Here is a 20,476-nt window from a genome sequence, read left to right on the forward strand (position 1 = left end):
TCAAACCTAATCTGGCAAATGAGGAGTGAAATTGAAATTAAAACATGGCCACAACAACTTGTTATTTAAAACTGTGGAAAAGATTCTAAAACTTGTACAAAAAGGAAAATCAACACAAAGTGAGGCGAGAGTTGTAGGTAGTTTCAGTCAGCAAGCACAAATTTAAAAAAAGTCATGTGGAGGTTAGGTTGGATAAAAAAAAGCATGAAAGAAAGAATAAACAAGAACAGAGACCATTTGAGGAAACCGAATGGTGAAAATGATGTTTTAAGCAGAAGATTCAGACGTAAACTGTCATTTGTGAGGGGGAGGAAACAAGGCATTCTGAGCTATGGAACATTATATTGTTGATAATATGGGGCTCCAGGTGAAGTAAAGGACCAGGACAAACAGCCATCACTACCAATCAATATTGGGCATTGATTTTCTTTTCTTCTTTCAATTTAAGGTATGGTTTAGTGATGGCAAAGTCCTTCTTTAAATGGAGATAATGCATCTTTTCACTGAACACAAAACGTTTCCTTCAGAAATTCAAAAGTTGAAATGGTTCATTAATCCCAAAGGGAAATCGGATGTTTTGACCAGAGAAGCAAAATACAGTATATATATATATATATATATATATATATATATATATATTTTTTTTTTTTTTTTTTTTTTTTTTACATATAAGGTGATGAAATTTGGTTTCGCATGGAACCTTACAAAATTATTTCCAATAATAAATGTTCTTTGGTTACACGGTTTTTTCCCCCTCTTGTCAGTCACATAATTAAAACAGAATCTCTAGAAAATTTGGTGGTTCCTGAATTAAAAATCATTTCTCAATCAATCCGTGACCGCCAAAAATCCCAAAACAAATCGCCAGACACTCAGACATGGTACCTCAGGAAGAAGGGCCTCCTGTAGCAGTCTGGATTGCAGCGGCATTTGTACAGACCTCTGACTGAAGACTCAACAGTCTGATGAGTAGTCATTCTGGACCAATGGATGAGCTCAGATAAAATCCCATAAAAATCCACTGAGCTCTATGATAGTAATTTGACAAAATATGGTGCAAAGTGCTGCAACATCTACGCCTTGGATAATACTAACAATATTTTCCCCCCTCCAGGTCACAGCTTTAATGTTCTGGACCAACAGAATTGCTGGTGAATCATTAGAGTTCCTCTTTGAACAGAAACATCAGACTCCTTGGCTTCTGACACTCCTGATGAGCAACTGTGAAATGAAAATATTCGCAAAATTGCTTCAGGTTTTATTACTTAGTAAACAAAACAATAAAAAAAAACCCAAAAAAACAAGCCTGACACTAACTCGTTGCAATCAAAACAAAAAAAAAAGAGAGAGAGAGAAGAAAAAAATAAAATCACTGCATCATTATCTCATCCCCGTTGCTCGTTTTGGAACAAACAAAAACAAAAAAAGAAAAAGAAAAAATGGCCCAGGGGAACATAGTTACAAATTGAAACTCTTGCAGAGTGTGTGTCACCTGCGCTTTGCATATGGTGGCTCTAATTGCCACCAGTCTGCACGTTTTGGGTCAGCAGCTATGTGGGACAGACCTCCTGCTGTTCCAAGTACTGTAGCTGTTTGCTGCAGGCTGACAGGAAGCTGAAATCCCACCGACGGGGAAGGAGCCGCGCGCGGCACCAACACAGCACGTCTACACAGAACGCTCTCTTACAACTCCAGCTCCCAGCGGCAACTTATTCAATTTCAGCAGTTGCAAAAAAGAAAAAAGAAAAAGAAAAATGTTATTCTTATACTAGAATTTATTAAAACTATTCAAAGCCGATTCCATTTTATTTGTAAAGTTTAAGAACGTTCTTCCCCTGCTCCTAAATCATAGAGCTCTACTTATTGGGTTTGTTGATGTTCTAATTCTGAATCTAATTTCTAAATATCAGTAACTCCTGCAGCAGCGCTAATCATTTACTGGACCTCTAAAAAAAATGTTTGTTTCTCATCGTGTGTTTTTATAGGATGTTTCAATGATGAACCAGGACGAAGTGGAATCAAAGTGCCTTGAAGCAGGGCGGTGACACGACGCTGCATATTTAACACCGTAATCAGGGAGCCTTCAAAACGTATAACATTACGAACGAAGGTCAAACTATATTAATTAACTACTGTAGTTCAAATGCAGCAAATGTTATTAGGATTGTTTTCACAGGTTTGAACAAAATAAAAGTGCATTCAACTTTATCTTTAGATACATGTCATTCACCTTCTCTCCCTCTACTTCAGGCTGTTGTCTCTGGTTTTACTTCACTACTGAGAGCAGCGCAGCGCACAGTAGCGTTCAGCGACACAGACAGCAGCCAGGGATGTTGGATTTTCAGAATAAAGTCAATTTTAATGTTTTATGATATTTAAATTCATTTCAAACTCTGATTATGGTTAGTGTAAGTGCACAAATGTGAGTATGTAGAAAATCCTGCTATATATATATATATATTGAAAAAGATTTGTGATCAAATCATAAAACATTTGTATGCATTATTAAACTTTTTTTAAGTCTATTCTATCATGGAGGCACGCACGCATTTTCTCTGACAGACAAAGCAGAAAAATGCAGGTCTTAGCAACCACTGCCTCCTCAGAGTTAAGTAGCTCTGCTTGCTAGCATGACTTTAGCATTAGCACCGATGCGAAGCTGGCCAAAGCTGATTAAAATCTGAAATCCTTGCTCCAACAGAGACGTTTTCAACCACAAGTCATGAGATACTTTATAATTTACAGAGTCAATATGTTCAGTCAGGAAACAACATTTATGGCCATATGACACCCAAGAAGCTCCAGGCACTTAAACCCTTTGCCAGACAGACTTCACACACACATAAACACATATTATTAAAACGTTCAAAAGCTGAACTGAAAGTGAGCCTTTCCAGTATGAGAAACCAAGCACTGCCATCATCTCACACACGAGTCCCAGAACGATGCAAAAAATCTAATCATTCCAAGCCAAAGTATTGTTGTTCACTGATAATCACCCAAGCAGAAAGCAAACCGGTTCAGCTCAAATGTTACAGACTGAAAATAACCAAGCCATTAAATAACACAACTCAGTGCAGGTTGCATTAGAACAGCCACTAGTGAGCTGGGCAACTGCACACACTCCAAGAGCCAATTACTGCCCTGATGCTGCCTTCCAGTTGTACTCAGAAATGGGAAATTCCAACTTCCCAGTCAAAAAAAAAAAAAAAACAGAGACTGGAACGACCTCAGAAGTCGGATTTCCCATTGGGAAACAGGGAGCAACTCCAACTACCCACAGCACACCCCACATTTGGAGGCCTTAGACCCGCGGACGTCGCAGGTTCGACTCCCGGTCCCAACGACCTTTGCCGCATGTCCTCCTTCAAAAAAATGGCGCCGGCTCAGCTGGCTGCCTGCAGACGCAGCTCCCGTCGTTTGTGTGTGTTAATCTGTGTCTAAAAAATTCTTGCTGTAACTGCGAAATAATTTCCCTGCTGGGATAAATAAAGTAATTCTTCTTCTTCTTCTTATGACTTGGACTTCGCGTTTCAATATGGCCGCTCCTCATAGCAACAGTAGTGGGATGTGATGGAAAAATGAGTCTTTTAAAGTGATCTACAATCAATGTTACATGCAACTCTAAACAGAATAAATGAAAATTGATGTTTGCTTCTAGAAAGTAAAGCTTAAAGATATACTGCAAACAACACTTAAAGGCGTCACCATGATGAAATTCTCTCATCTCCCATTTCCTATTTCCCAGATAACCGGAACGCAGCATCAAAACATAATGTGATGTTATCCAAACTGCATATCAAATAAGCAGAATATATTAATTATCTGGGCACACAATCATATTTCCGACTGAATTCACGGAAAGCAAAATGGCTCTTACCTTTAGAAGTTCTTCTTTCCTTGAAACGTTTTGAAATAAAGTCCTCAAAGTCTAGCTCCCGCCAGAAAGCCTTTTTCCGACTCTAGGAGTAAAAAAAGATCTATTGGGTCAAAACATCTTGTACGTAGAGTTGGTGGAGGCGCGCGCGCGCCAACGCCTAAATGTTATTGGTCAGTTTACTTTTGTAAATTTGGCGGCTTGGCGCTTTTTCTGTAAGCTAAAAATGAATGAGCGGAGTTTGAATCCTCCCGTGGTTCTAAGAGCGGCTGTTCGGATCCTGCCAGAGCTTTTTACCGGGTCGCCGGTTTATGAGCTTTGTGTGCGTGCCCGTGCGTCAGGTCTCCCGGTTGGACAACTGTTTCAGCCACTGCTGGTGCGTCACACCAATGATGCAATGATGACAGAACCTTCATACCAACACAGTGTTTTAATACCGTCAATCTGTTGGCTAGTCTGAAGGAGTTGAGTGGGGGAAGTGTTGGGGGAGTGGTGCTCTGTGAGGTGGAATTCGGGAACCTGGGAACTGCATGTTGTACAGTTGTGGTCATGTGGTAAATATGTTACGTCTGTCTTGAGAAAACATTTTGTGTCGGGAGTAATAGAGCTGAACCATTTTCTTTGGAAAAAAACCCCCCATTGACAACCATGATTGACTTTCCTTTCCACATCACAACTACGCACTAAAACATGTTCATCTGTCATGTAAGAATCCCAACAAGACAAAATGAAGTCTGTGGTTGTATAGTTACACATTTGAAAAGGTTCAAGGGATAGTACAACTACTTTTATTAGCCACAAAATGCATTCACATCTTAAAAATAAGCAATTATAATATGAACAAATAAAATGCGAACTTGCAACAAATGTCTATCTGCTTGAAGACGCATTAAACTGCACCGCCAGCCTCCCTGAAGCTCATATGGGTAATTATTCCAGCTGCACAATGGGCTGGTTTCTCTGAGAAGCAACGTTGGAAAGAAAAAAAAAAAAAAAGAATATTAATTACATTTTCTATAAGCTGCTGTCTGGAGGGAACTTTCCTTTTTCCACACAGAGCTGGTGTTTTTGTAATTAAATGCCCGATACAGAACAGCAGTTTAATCTCCAGTGTGAAGCAGAATGTCAATTCTTTTACTCATAATGCTAACGAGCTCTATGAAAAACAGAAAAATCTATAAAACTGTATTCTAGCAGTTACAGAAAAAAGGGGGGCCGCTGTGAAAAAGTACCTGTGCTCTTATAAGAATTTCCTGTTTTTTTTCCTGAAACTTAAACGTTTCAGATCATTAAAACACAAAAAACTTTTTTTTAAAGGCATTTTTAAATAATGCTTTAATTTGTAAAAGGGATAAATAAAAAATAAAAAAAGCTTTCCAAACCAACCTGGCTCTAAGTGAAAAGGAAGTTGCCCCTTATGTTAAATCATGAATAAACATTTGTATATTTTTGTATAGTTCAGCTGAATCTCAAATAGAAGCTGACAATGAAAATATCTCCAAACTGAAATTGCACAACAGGAAAATAATCTGAAACAAGCTAAAAGAAATGTTAACTACCTTTGTACAAGTTTAGATTTTAATCTGATTAAAACACACCAAGCTTGAAAATGTTAGAAAAATAAAATAAAATAAATGGATCTCTATCTTTTTTCCACTTGATCTACTGTTACAATCCTTTTTATACGGAGCCTTCATGGATTATTTATTTATTTATTTGATTTTTTTCCTGTCATGCAGAGTTCTTTGAACACATTCTGCCCCTCACGTTCACCCGCCTCCCTCGTCCCGTCTGGGTTTGGGTCAGCCTTCACATGAACAAATCGCGTGTGGCGACGGGATTCAAGGGCGGAGAGGAAAAACAGGTGAAGGACAAAATACGTGACAAAGGCAGGATGGATGTTGTTGGGAGAGGAAGGGGAGCGGCGTCTTACAAAATGATTCATTCAGCTTGTAACTCGCATGGATTTGTTTGAGGATTTCGCTCGATGTTCCAGGATAAAGCGGGGCAGAATCGAATGGTGACAGACAAAATATAATGAATGTGCTTTTCAGAAATAAGAATCTGAACACTCTGCCATGGATTTCTATCCAAAACTTTTACTCTTCTATGGCTTAATAAAATCAGTGGGAACAAATCGGTGTGTGGAGGTGCCATAACAGCTAAACAGAAATAAAACTGAAGAAATGATCTTTGGACAAAAAGAGGAATGACCTAGAGCAGGGGTGGGCAACTCCAGGCCTCGAGGGCCGGTCTCCTGCAACTTTTAGATGCATCTCTACTTCAACACACCTGAGTCAAATAATGAGGTCATTAGCAGGACTCTGGAGAACTTGACTGCACTTAGGAGGTGATTCAGTTATTGGATTCAAGTGTGTTGGACCAGGGAGACATCTAAGATTTGCAGGACACCGGCCCTCGAGGACCAGGATTGCCCACCCCTGACCTAGAGGGTCGCTGTCCTGCGGTTTTTAGATGTGCAACAGGTACAAAACACTGGAATGAAATGGATTCATTACCTCCTCCTTGTGTAGATCAGTTCTCCAGAGCCTTAATGACCTAATTATTCTGTTCAGGTGTGGTGCAGCAGAGGCACATCTAAAAGCTGCAGGACTGCGGCCCTCGAGGCCTGGAGTTTGACCCCTGTGACCTAGAGTCAGCCCAGCGCTTCAGTTGTTACAGCTAGAAACCAGAGACCAGGGCTGACATCTGGGTGTAGTGATGGACTCTGACCTGAACCTTCAGAGACACATAAAGACAGTTACAAAGTCGGCCTTCTATCACCTGAAGAACATTTCCTGGATTAGAGGACGAACGTATCAGCAAGATCAAGAGAAACTCAGCCATGAGTTTCTCTGAAGCCGCATTGATTACTGCAACGGTGTTCTCACATATGGAGCAAATTTCAAGAAAACTTAAAACCAGCCGAAATACTGAGTGCCTTTAAGTCAAGCCTAAAACCCCACCTGCTTAGAGTTGTTTTCAGTTCATATTAACTGGAACATTAATCAATTTAATGTATATTTGATGATGATTAGTCTTGATTTGGATGATGGCATTTGACAAAAAGCAAAGGTTATTGGTTTTTTCATCATTGGTTACTGTGTTGTTTTCATCACGTAAAGCACTTTGAACTGCTTTGCCAGCAAGGTCAGGAAAAAGTTTAAAAAAACAACAACATAGTGAGGGAGAGGGAAGTAGCATGTTAAGCTTGATTGACAATCTTAACATGTAGATGTGCTGCAGAATTTTCTGTGCTTTGGTGACCGACACACCAACTCTGTGACAGACCATCAGTAGAGCAGGTGTTTAAATTAGCTAACCAAGTTAACCTACCACAGCAATCATTCACAGGGGGGGAGAAAAAAGTAGAATACAGTTGGTTTTGGGTTCATCTTCAACCGTTTCTCTGTGTTAGTTTCCCTTTGCAGTGGCGCACTGCACTAAATTCGTAATACCTACAACTCCAGGTTTCATTTTGCTAATGAAACCGTTCTACCATAGCAACACGACTATGGATGACAAGTAAAAGAGTCGTCTTTTTACCCTCCAGCTTTTTGTGCATGCACAAAACCTCCGGGTGTAAACAATAACGTGGAACGTGTGCGCACCAATAAACGTGACTGGACTTGGAGACTTGTAACAAGGGTCTTCCTGTAAAGTAGAGCTACCAAATGTATCATACTGCAGTCATCATTGCAACATCATGTTATGCAATACTGCAACCGGAATGGACTGCCTCTATTCAATATTAGGTAGGCTATTATATGACGCAATGCATAAAAACTCTGCCTGCCAGTAATATATTAGGCGACGAAGACAGAGACAGGGAAGCTGGTTGGGAGACGGATGATCCTAAACACGGGAAAAAGTTTGAAGAAAACCTGTTAGAGGCTGGAAAAGACTCCAGACTGGATTGGTGTTTCACTTTCCATCTGGACAAAGACTCTACACAACTACAACTACAATGGAACAGTTTAGATCTAAGAATATTTTTGTATGAAAACGGCCCATAGTCAAAGTCCAGACCTAACCAAAGTACAATTCTGCTGTAAGACTTGAAAATCGATGTTCATAGGCATTCTCCGTCCAATCTGACTGAGCCTGAGGAATCTTTACAAAGAAGAGAGTGCCAACATTCTTAGTCTTTAGAAGTCGAGGGACGTATTTTCCTTTCACTACATAGTATGGATTACTTTGAGTTGCTCTATCAGGTAAAATGCAGATAACTTGTGCAGTAAACACTGGCTGCTGAGAACATATAAGGGAGAAGGAAGGAGCGAGAGTGAGGCGACGCACTGACCTTCCATAAGTTACAAACAGAAGTGAGAGGAAGGAAAGTGAAAGAAGACCGGAATAGAGGAGTAGAGATGAAAAGAGAAGACCAAAGGAAGGAGAAATTCAGAGGGGACTGAGCTTGGTGGGGGTAACAGAGCAAAGGAAGTAAAGGTATTGAAAAGATTATAGGATTCGGAGGGAAGCAAAGGGGGAAAAGTGTGAGATTATGAAATTAGAAAGGGAAACGGGTGAGGGAGGAAAGGAGAAAGACTGGAGAAAGGAGGAAGAAGCAAGCAGAGCAAGTGACGGAGAGAAACAAAGGGAGACATGAAGTGAGGGAGAAGGAGGAAGACGTGTCAGATGGAGAGATTAAAGGGAGAGGTGGAATGAAAGAGTGATGGGGGATGACTGCTGATGAATAATTGGTGGTGAGAACACAGCGGAGCAGCAGCGCTCAGCCTCTCCCGCTTCGCCGGAGGCCTCGCAAAGACATCAAGCGCCGCATTAAAAATAGCAGCGATCATTTGAAAACAGGCCCGAGGAGAAGCGTATTTACAAATAATTACTCCCAACATTTGTTTCATCCCACTTGGAGGAGTGGGGCGTGTGCCACAATATGACAGTTCAACACGGTGGGGGGAAGAAACACCTTCTGTCTTTCTAAGCAGCACTTTTAATTTAGATGGCGCCACCTGCTGCGGCGATTGACACCAAGTCTCGTTCAGACAATTATCGTCACGAATCTCGTCTTGTTTACGGATGTGCTCAGTGTGACTCCGAGACATTTAGCAAAACTTTTTTTTTGTTTTTACCAAACATCTCTCGGTTTTGAGATGAATTATAAATGGAAAGTTAAGCGGATCACGACCTCCTGACCTACAGCTACAGGTCGTAGCTGTAGGCCGTCACGTAACTACTACTCATGGTAGTTAGCTTAGCTCAGGCGCCCGGTAAACAGATGATACAAGGTCCAACGCTGTGGTTTCGAGTTCAAGTCCTGTCGTCGGCTCCCTTGTGGTGTGTCTTTACCTCCTTCCTTGAGGGTCACTATCCAATAACGGTCACTAGTGCCTACAAAATTATTAAAAAAAAAAAAGTTGTTCCAACACTGTTTCAAACAAGATTGAGCACTACATCCTTTGTGTAAGTGACACTGTAGTTCGCGCCCTCCTGCTCCAGCAGTCCCAAGCTCCAGTCCTTGTCCTCAGCACCTTTGCCGCATCTCTCTTCCCCCTTCCCGTCGGGTTCTTGTCTAATAACATTTTTTTAAAACTGTTCAACCCTGTGTCAAACATAGGCTATTAGCAAAATAGCCAGATTTAGCACTGCATCCTTTTGTAAAAGTCTGAAATGATCAAAATAAGTCAACACCGAGGCGTCGCGTGACGCAGTTTATTGCTGGCGCCTCTTAAACAAAGGCTACAGACACGACAGTTTTGACCTCAAGGTGCCAGGCATGTTGGTGAGGATACCTGCTTGGTGAGAAGGTGTTCCAGGTACATCCCAGTGGGAGAAGACCCAGAGAAAGACCTGAGAGGGAGTAGGGGGAGGGGAGACACTTCAGAGACAATCTCTGGTCTGGAAACGCTTTGGGATTCCCCCAGAGGAGCTGGCCCAAGCGGCTGGGACGAGGGAAGTCTGAGCTTTTCTGTTTAGCCACATAACCCCATCCTGAATTAAGCGACGGAAATAAAGGACGGATGGAAGGACTTTAATTGGCTTCAGCCTTAATAACCACCAAATGCAAGAATGTCAATGGTTTAAAGATTTATAAAATCATCGTTTTTATGAGCTTGGAGCTGTTTGAAGTGCTAGAAGTCCTTTATTGAAGTAAAGCATCATCTACTGCAACCCCAGACCAGTTGGCAGAGACCCTCTCATCTAATATCCTTAACCATCCCCTTAAATATGAAACCCAGACAGAAGGACACAGAGCAGTGGGTGAAATTTTCACATTTAATAATAGACAAAATGTTCGGTCATTATTTTATGTACATCTGTAATTACAAGGTCAGTAAGCAATTCTCAGGTTTTACATGTTGTTCATCAGCTTTTTAGTGATGCTGGTTTGCCATACAGTGCTGTCCGACATACAAAATATGCTAATGTGCTGTAATCACACGTTTAAAAGCCTGAATGCAACTTGCCTCAAATGAATTGAAAACCCAATGAAAAGTCATTCACAATACTTTCTCATTATTTACAAATAAAGAACAGCAACTGCTAAATTATACATATTAACAAACTACTTTCTCAATATATATAATGCCGCTATACAAAGAGACAGAGAGAGAGAAGAAGGTAATGCCTGATTTTACAATGACCCTAATGGGATGCTTTAAACCTGTGCATCGGAGCTTTTTAAATACGCATTAATGCTGCCAGTGTTTGACAAAAATAAATCTACTTGTACTGTTAAAATTAGACATTATTTCCATGACGATTTATAAATATTTGTCTGTACACTTCAAGAGGAATAACGCAAGAGACGAGTGAGCGGAAGTAAGGCCGATGCAGAAGTGAGAGAGTTACCTGGCAGAGAGTTTGAGGCTCGGTAAGTGAGATCGATTGGAGGAAGCTGCCCGTTTCTTCACGCAAACACCGAGGTGACAGCGTACAAGGTTCCTACACGTGCCCTGACCCCCAAACTCACACACACACACACACGCACACACACTCCATCCACCCGGGTGGATATTTAGAGCAGCTCGGGGGCCACTTCACACTCGGGTGGCTGCAAATGGTGGTGGGAGGTAATCGTGTGGAAAATCTGAACTTTAGGACCGGGGGGAAGTCCTTTAACGCGACATCGGGAAGCGCTCGAACAGTAAAGTTCATGTTTTTGGTCGGGGCTGAGCTTCGATGTGCGATACTCAGAAGGAGAAGGTCAAGAAACTCGAGTCTTACAGATCCCAGGGGATTTCTTGTGCTCTTTAGATCCGATTTGTTAAACCGATGATGTCCAAGTTGGCAAGGAAACAAATAAAATGAAGTTAAACATCTTCCTGTGATATTAATTCATAAAAAAAGAAAAAAAACTCACAACTCTCGTCGGCCAGCACATCACGGCAAGGTGAGAACTTGTGTGGGGAATCTGTTTAAGTAGCTGTAAAAAGTCTCTCACTGTGCCATTCCCCCATGCAATATTTCAAACAAATCCGTCGGCAAGACGTTGCGGGCCGGGTCCACGTTGTGGTACACAGAGCAACGTGCAGTTTTCAGTTTTATTCTAAAAGCAACATAGCTAAAAAAACTAAAAAAGAAAAAAGAAAAGAAAAGAAAAGCTTTACCAGCTGGACAGACGCATGCCATTGTCCTACAACTGGTCCACAATAAATACCATCCACTGATTTACTGGTGGAAACCTTCAGTCGACTGAACATCGACAGAATAACATTCAACTTGTTTTGGAAGGTGCCGTAGGGACGCACCAAGGAATCGACTGTTGGGGGAATCTGGACAATTTTTTGGTTTGATTTGCTCCAACAGGTTAGTGGCTGGTTGGCTCAAAAATCTCATTTTTTTCTGATCAATGATAAAGATATATATATATTTTTTTTAAAAGCACAAACAGATTGGTCTGACACAACTGTGGATGAGGTCAAAGTGAAGACAATTCAAAGTTGGCTGCTTTCAGTATCAATGAGGCGTTTACCATAAGGTCAGAGGAAGCACAGTGATGCAAGACATGTCCAGAAACGTCTGTGGCTCACTTATGGTGAGAGAGACAGAATTTCAGCAGTTAACAGGAAGGTGGAGTGGAGAAAAACCAAGTTACACTTTTTTAAAAAATAAAAATCTTTTTGAGAATTCAGTTTGTTTTCAGTCTGACTTCGACGTCCTGGAATCCTTTTAGAAATGTGACCGCTAAGGCAAATGTCCGTTTCTTTAGCAATGCTCGCTATGCTAACTGCTAGCCTAAAGCTAAAAACGTTTAGGATGCTGAAAACATTTAAGATGCCAGTTCGATGTAGCCTTCCTGCTAATAAGTTCTTAAAGACAAATTGAAATTGCCAAAAACCTGTCAGCTTTTCCCCCCAAAATTGGGGAAAAGCTGTCAAAGGATCGGAAACTGGAAATTGATCATTTGAGAAGAGCATCTCCAGTAATCAACGTCTACGGTCTGTGTTTGTTTCTATTTTTGTTTGTTGTTAACATCAATGATTTAACACTGTACCTGTTGGCATTGAACCAAAATTAGTATTTTTTTGAAAACATGGAAGAAATCTGATAGTCCAACAGACTTGAATGAGATAGAAGAGTTGAGGTGAAACTGCTCCCTAATGTTACATTAAAAAAAAACAACAAAAAAACTTTTCATGACTTGGCAAAAACAATAAAAAAAGGGCCTAATGGACTTGTTTTGCTGTGATTAATATTAGTTAAAATGCTTCAGTAATCCTAATTTAAGAACCAGCACTTCTCTCCAGGTCTGAATCAAGGAGTTGGAGGTGAAATGTCCAAGACAAGTGCTGAAATTGCAATATTTCATTTACATTCCCCTATTTTCTCACAATGCATCCGAACACCGAGGGAACACAGCAGCTGACGGTAAATCTGAGGTCATATTTAATGCTTCTGGGTTTCATCAATGTCGAGAACGCGACTCCAAAACCAATCAGTGGATTACTTCTGATACGACGCTCAGTCATCCTACAACCTGAGACTGCTGAGAACATTTCATTTAGTTGTACAATCATTTAGGAGTTAAAAAAGAGACACTTTTTAGCTGTTTTACCTCACAATAAATACAGTAGGTGATGTTTGCGAGAAAAAAAACAAACAAACCCATTAGTGCGGCTTGTAATTTAATGGCGGTTACCGAGGTGCTGAAGCTCATCAATAGTAAATAAAACATGAAACGCTGCTGCTGTTGGACTCAAAGTCCTGCTAAAGCTGCAAAAGCCAGAGAGAGCAACACAGAGGTCAGCCATCTTGGTGTCAGCAGGACATCAACCATTGTTATGGTAACAGGACTGCGCAGGTTATCTTTATTCTGGTCGCCATCTGCTCCCGGACACACTACTGAATGTTTTTCATTTTTCCAGTTTGTAATAAATGAAGAATCTTTGATTTGCAAATCAGTTTGTGAAAAGCGAGAAAGCAGCGACGTTTTCGAATGACTTTGCAGACTCTGATATTAAAGATGGTGGAAAAAAGAGATCCAACGGTAAAATGCATTTCATAACTTCTGACTCGTTTTTGCGTGTGTGTGGGGGGAACGCGTGAGTGTAAGTGATGTTGAGAAACTTTTAAAAACACCACGCTTTAGCAGAAGCAGCAGATTTAAGCAGTACTTCCTAATGTTGCGATAAACGCTAAAGAAAAATAAAAATTAGCTTCGATGGAAATGAGTTGAGCGGGGGGAAAAAAGAAAAGAGAAAAGGCAAAACCAGCAGAAGTAGTGTTGACTTCTTAATGCTGCGGTGACTGCTGGAGTTGCTGAGTGGAGTTGTGGGGCGTTTTGTAATTACAGAATGTCAACTTTGTTCATGCTTTCTGCTCTGACCTTTTCCCGCCGCTAAAAGTGTGCCCTTTAACTGACCAGATCGACGCTGAGCAGTTCTACGGTGCCGAGCACATGGGAGAGCTCGCAACCAAACACAACAAGCTCTTTAGGGCACAACGCAGGTTATTAAACTGTTCCATAACGGCACTTTTCAGAGGGCGGGAAGTTAATAACCTTGTGAGGCGGTAGGGATTTCTGCTATTGAATTATGTCTCTGTCTTCTGCCAGAACCCTGCAGGTGTTGTGGCAAGAAACACTGCGGAAAAGATGACCGTCCAGGAGGAAGCCGAGAATGACGATGGAGCTGAAGGTAAAAAATGAAGAATAAAAAAGTGGAGATGCGATACAAAAAAAATTTGTCTCGGGACCAGAATCCAGCTGGACGGGCGACTGGTCAGTCAAAGGTTTCAAAATCAGGTCCTTTGCGGTTCCGTGAAACGCTACTTAGCAGTGACAATAAAAAAAACAACCAAACTCTTCTGTGTTTTTGCTGGCCGTGTTTCCATTACCGTTTTTTAATCACACTAGAAACGGTGGATGGAAAGGGCAAAATTTGGAAAACCTCTCTGGGTTTCGCAAAAAAAACTGAGGAACGTTCAAGCTAGCATTTGTCGGAAATCCCACAATGAATGGGTTTTCCGAAAAAGAGCTAATGCGCTAAAAGAGGAGAGGAGATGGAAACAGATTTGCAGAATAAATTCTAACATATTAAACGTTCCCATCCACTGCTGGGCCTGGGCCTTACCAGAAGCACAAAACTTGGAAGAATTTTAAAATCTGAACCTTCACCTAAGAGGGAAGGCTGCCCCGTTTTCTGAGATGTGTGGTCTGTGCTAGCTAGCAGCCGCTACTTCCTGTTTATGACGGTTGTAAATAGCATCATCATCAGATTAAATCAGGGTTAGTATAGGCTGGTTGATTCACTCCAAACCAGCAGCTAGAATATGCCTAATTTGCATTTTCCTTTCCTTTTTTGCGACATTTCAAATGTTCGCTACATATTCGCAAGCTAATTGCGAATTAGCTTGCGAATATCACAAGTTTATTAGCTTGTTGGATAAAGACTCAGACTCGTCTATTTTAAGTAAAAGTAAGGCGTTTTCAAATAAAGCAGACATAAAGGCTGTTTGTTCACTCAGGCTCCTGCAACAAAAGCTCCGTTTCATTTAGCAGTGTTGTGCTTTTGGCTATTGTTGGTGCAAAAACAGAAATTCAAACCAGTAGCTGGTGTTTGGTAGAGCTGCTGTATGAGTAAATCTGACATGGGAGACGAATTCAGCAGATTTCAGAAAGGCTGAAAATTGTAAACTTGCAAATCAAAGATTTGACAAAAACAAGCGTAGATTGGAAATCGGCCTGAAGCCTCTGACCGGTGTGTCCAGATGGATATGTGCACCAATAACTACGCTGCTGTTTGCTACAACCGGCAGAAGTTTTACTGATTCCTTTGATTCCCTCATCTTCCATTCTTTGAAAAAAAAAAGAAGTAGGCATAAACATTTATTAGTGCTATTTTTCTCTTTTAATTTAGTCGGGGGGAGGAAATAGTTGGTAGTTTTACAGCCGCCAAGCTGTGCTAAAAGTTGTGTTGTCTCTTATTGAGGAATTTAAATTTTTTACGTATGTGTTTATTGGTTTATTTATTGTTCATCTTTCTTTTTAGTCATAGCAGCATCTTCATGTTTTTGATCGACAAATTGAATGTTTTTTTGAATTTCGTGCCACGCCCTGCAGCTAAACATTAACGGTCGTTTTCGTCACGACTTTCTGAGAAAAGAATCTGAAATAAAATGTTGTGGTGAAATGAGTCACTCAGCACATATATAAAAACAACAACAAAGAATCAGAGTAAGACATGATGACCACTCAGCTCCAATCGGTCTGGTACCGTATAAATCCTGGTCCGTCAACAGGAAGCCGTGCGTTTACCTTCCAGCTAACTAATCCTAATTCAAAGCAACGCATTTAGGATTCAGGATCAATAATTTGAACAATGGAGAGACAGAACTGTTGGTCTGATTATATTCAACCGCTGTAGTTAGCTTGTTAGAGCCAGAACATTTTTATCAGACGCCATTTTCTCATGTCCACAAACTACCGATGGATGTGCATGTGATTCATTACGCCGCGTGTGAAACGTTGGAAGCAGACTGGCGGCCTCTGCTGGGCCGACCCGAGGCAGGCGGGGGAGGCTGAGACGGAGCGTCTCCTTTCCTCCGCCCGGTCCGGTTCCAGGAAGGCGGTTCTGGATGGAAATGTCAGACTTTGGCCGCGCGGTGGATCATCCGACTGCGGGTCGTCGCAACCGGAAGGCTGCTGGATGTGTGGTTACGTTGCCCGGGGCGACCGGTCAGGGGCGACCGGTCAGGGGCCTCGACTCGGTGCTTACAGATGGGTAACGACGCCGCTGGGGAAGCTGTGGGTTTTTTTGGAGTGTGTAGTTAAGTGTTTTCTAGTTTGTTCCTTCGATTCAAAGTGAAATAAAATTTATAAAAAGCAGAACAACAACAATAACAAAAAAAATAATAATTTAAATTAAAACATGGGTTGCAGAGTCTCTAGAGTTTTTTTTTTTTTTTTAGAAACTACGAGACTGAGGATGTGCTGTAGCAGCGAGCCGTCTCCACTCCGTCCAGGCCGTGTCAACAAATGTAAAACGTGGAGGAAGGGGCGGAGTCAGCGTCTCCTCTGGTCCTCTCTCACCCCCACCCGAAACCCCCACAACACCCCTCCATCTTTGTGTCCCGGTCAGTTTTGGTTCGAGGAGACAGAGAGAGTGAAGGGGACGGGGCCTGCTGATCTCATCAAAATGTTCCAGTACTACGTCCCAGCATGCACCTCTCCCTGCCAGAGCGGAGCTGGCAGAAGTCTCTGAAGAAGGGAGGCTGAGCAGCGAGGAGGAGGAGGGAGCGGGGCGGGGGGATGAAGAGCGTTGGGTGTCGGGGCGGTGGTAGGCTCAGATGCAAGTGGACGGCTGTGCAGAAGGCTGCTGCTTGCGGCTCCTCAGACCCCCGGACTTCTCCTTGTAGCCCACGCACATCTGCTGGGAGACGTCGACCAGCGCGCTGGCCACCGCCAGACCTGCACACACACACACACACACACACACACCGACGTAAACAAGTGAAAACGTACAGCGGTACGTACAGTTGTGTACGTGTCAGTTACGATCAGCGACTTGGAAAACCATTTACAGTCCCTCCTAGTTTCACACACATTGCTACATTGCCATAATAAATGTTGTTTTTTGTGATGTAAAGTTGCAGTAAGTATTCATCTACAGAAACACACTGCTCCAGTTCAGAAACAACCAATCAGAGCCAGGGGGAGGGTCTTAACACTGCTCACACACTCTGCCTTGATCTCTGCTATGCTACAGCTGTTGTCTATGCTAAAGCTAGTTAGCATAGCCTTAGCATAGACTGTGGAGATGAACTGTTTTTTCTGGAACGGTAAGTTGTTTCTCCACCCTTAGCACATAGAGCAACATGTACACAGGTGTGATTGACAGCGCTAAGACCCTCCTCCAGGCTCTGATTGGTTGTTTCGGTGTATTTCAGCAGATGGCAGTAGGACCACAGGGAGGAGGTGGTGGAGTTAGATTTTTTCACAGATTATCTGTCTCATTTTATCATGACATTTTGATCATTTTAACAAATATGGAGAAAAAAAAAACATTTATTTATTAAAAAAAAAAAGTTAGCTACTGCAGCTTTAATGCGCTAGTCCAACGTGAAGCATCATGGGTATTCACTGGGGTTGTGGACCAGAAGTAGATAAGAATCCTGAATACTTCAGACTAAAAATTCTTAGAAATTACAACAGTTCAAACATCAAATATGCTTCAATGTACATTAGTTATTAATACGCTCGGTGGAAACTGTCTTAGCAGAGGCAAAAATGTTCTGTATTGTTTTTTCCACTGAAATGGAGGGAAAATAGTATTTTGATGACTAATTGATATGTGCTTTGAACCCCTTCACTTTGAAACCCCTTTATAAAATCCAGTGAGAACCATTGATTTCAGAAGTAATCTACATAAACTGAACTTAGTGTTTTTAGGTGTGAATACTTTTGGAAGCCACTGCAACTGATGTGAAACAGCTAGAAGTCGTAGCATCAGCCTGGTGTTTTTTCCTCAGACTCCTCCGATCGTTAATCTTTCTGTCGGTTCTAATCTTTTTTCATCAACTATCATTTTTCAATAGCATTCAACCATCTCTCTGCTATGTTTCCTTTCTCCTTTGATCTAACATTTATTTTTGTTATCCCTTTTCCCCAGGATAGCCTGACTTGCTTCCTTCCTCTGTGGACTTTAACAAAAACTTCTTTTTCTTTTTTTACCACCACCATGTTGCTTCGCCTCTCACAGTTTCAGTCCCCAGACCCTGCGTGCGCTCAGGGCTCTTATTAATTACCATAAAGTCCTTTGGTCAAAACAAAAGTGGCCCCGGCTCGTGGCAGAGCGCTCTCCGCCCCCATGGGGCGCCGTTTGTCCAAACCGCGTGAGGTGCGCTCTGCCGTCGCCTGCCGCTACAAACGCTTTTAACTCGCGTCTCCATCCGGTCGCCGCCGCCGCTTTTCGAAAACTCTCCGTCGTCCGCGCCGCGGCCTCCCGTCACATCTGTCTTCTCTCTGCTTCCAAGATGGCCACCCTTACGCCCCGCCAAACACCCGCAGAGATGACTCCAGCTTGTGTTTGAAGGCTTGCTTGGGTAATCTGAGCCAACGTAAAACTCGCTCTTAGATCAGACGACGAGCAAATGCGTGCAGCCTCCACCGGGAGCGGGGAGGGTGTGTGATCCCGGCTGCTCCTCTGGGAGTTCACGTTCTGCTGCGAGCTGTTTGTTCTCCGTGAGGTTAACTGCATTAATCATAAGTGATAAACACGGCGGATTGGAAATGCTGTGCCTCAGAGAGTGTTAATACATGTTAATGATGTGTGCCGTTGGTGGATGCATAGAGATACCGTGACCTCATCGCCTGCATTGCAGCTCTGACGTAAAGGTTTTCAGCATTTTAATGGAATCTGCTTGAGATGAAATGAGTATTCATTTGAAATTAGTTTGTAAAGGTAATGTGTTTTTTTTGTTTTTGCATTTACAACACCAAGTATTCATAAAGAACGACCCAGATTTGTCTGATTAAAAGTAACTTTAAAAATAATCTTTACGGAGGTATTAAGCATAATTTTCATTACAAATGAAATGGATTGAGATGTAAGATGTTCAAAACTTGGGATATAGTTTTGTAACCAAACCCGGCTTCAAAGCCCTGCTTCATCCCTGACATGTTCGTTGAGACGTCCCACTTGATGCGCTGTTAAGAAACGTTTTTCCTGTCTGTGCAAATGTTTTACGATCCGTCTCCATAGCTTTAATATGAATTGTTCATTTTTAGTAAAGCCTAAAGTTTGTGTCTGCTAAACCAAGGATGAACTGAACAACAAAGGACAAAAAGAGAAGGAAGTGAACCGGGTTGGAGGAGCCCGAAAGACTGAAACTGTGATGCTCCAACTAACCAAAGCAACAGAATGTAGTAGAAAGGAAGAATGTCAGATCAAAGGAAATGTCTAAAAAAACCAAAAAAAAGCAAAAGCAGTCAGCAGCTGCATCTTACCAGACTGTCCTGGAGGAGGGATGCCACCGGAGCCTCTGGGTAACCGTACAAAGATGGACAGCACGGCGGCTTTGTTGCCAGAGCAAGGCTCAAGGGCGATGGGTTTTGGAACGGACTGTGGAAAGAAAGAGGGGGGGAAAAAAGAGCGTTACACATCACTAGCCGGCTAAATCCGAGTGATCACAGAAGCTTTGCTGCTTCTGTTCTCATCTGTGTCAGCAACAAGCATGACAAAAAAATACTACTTATTTTCAGCAGAGATAAACAAAAGATCCGCAATCGCAAATTGGACCCACCGCTCCCCTCCACCCACACCGAGCTCAGCGCCGTCAGCCGGATCGGCTTCATTGCGAAGACAACGGTAGTGAGATTTACGTCGGTGTTCTCCAGACATCTCAGGCTGCGTGACACACCTCACTCTCTAAAAACCAACAGCTCCTGTTTATTAGCATCTCATCCATATGTGGAGATGAGTCTGCCCCCCCCCCCACACACACACACACTTCCACACAGGAGGATGTAAACAGTGTTTACATCCTCCTGTAAACACTGTCCTGGATCCACTGCGGCTCGCCTCCTGCAAAATTCATGGGCTTTACCTGGACGAACAGAGTGTGGGTACAGAGGCCGCCGCCGCCGCATCCCGATAACTTTTCTAAGTCTCGTTGGGTTTGTGTTTGGAATTCGCAAAGGCCAGTGTGAGAAACTGGGCCAGGACGCGGTTACACACACCGCTGACACCGCCCAGAACGCAGCCGGCTGGTTTTTATTCCCCAAAGAGTCGGGTTTAATCCCCCAAGAGGGAATGCCGCTGGAGTTTAAGTTGGTGTTTCCGTACAGTGTTGCACCCCCTCACACAGGTCCATCATAACTCATCTCTGTCCTTGTAACGGACACGCACACGCACACACACACACCCTTACAGCAGTAGTAATGTTATTCAGGCTTTGACCCATTTTACATATTTATTCTCTGCTCCATCTCTCCACGCCGCAGCTTTCATACGTGACGGCCGCCACATGTGGATGAGGCGTAAAGACCCCGATGCGCTAGTGTGTAGATTTACCGCATTGTAGCACAGAGAAGTCTTTCTTCCAATATAATGTACGTCTCTGTGCTAAAGTATAGAAGTGTTTAACTGCCAGAGTTTGGAGATAAATTCAGGAGAAATATCTCGTTTAAACCAGGAAACA

At 42.4% G+C, this 20,476-nt stretch overlaps 1 protein-coding gene across 1 annotated transcript in view; it reads right to left on the minus strand.

Moving 5' to 3' along the window:
• Window positions 1-10,097: 10,097 nt before the first annotated feature.
• The window catches only part of atrn (attractin), a 151,540-nt gene continuing 141,161 nt past the window's right edge, over window positions 10,098-20,476 (minus strand). Inside the window, exons 28-29 of the mRNA XM_028001581.1 lie at window positions 19,284-19,398; window positions 10,098-16,745 (exon numbers count right to left, since the gene is read on the minus strand). Of these exons, the coding sequence (XP_027857382.1) occupies window positions 16,621-16,745; window positions 19,284-19,398 (240 nt within the window). The 3' untranslated portion in view covers window positions 10,098-16,620. The remainder of the gene's footprint in view (window positions 16,746-19,283; window positions 19,399-20,476) is intronic.

The sequence above is a fragment of the Xiphophorus couchianus genome, chromosome 19 (assembly GCF_001444195.1).
Source record: "Xiphophorus couchianus chromosome 19, X_couchianus-1.0, whole genome shotgun sequence".
NCBI classification, from domain to species: Eukaryota; Metazoa; Chordata; class Actinopteri; order Cyprinodontiformes; family Poeciliidae; genus Xiphophorus; species Xiphophorus couchianus.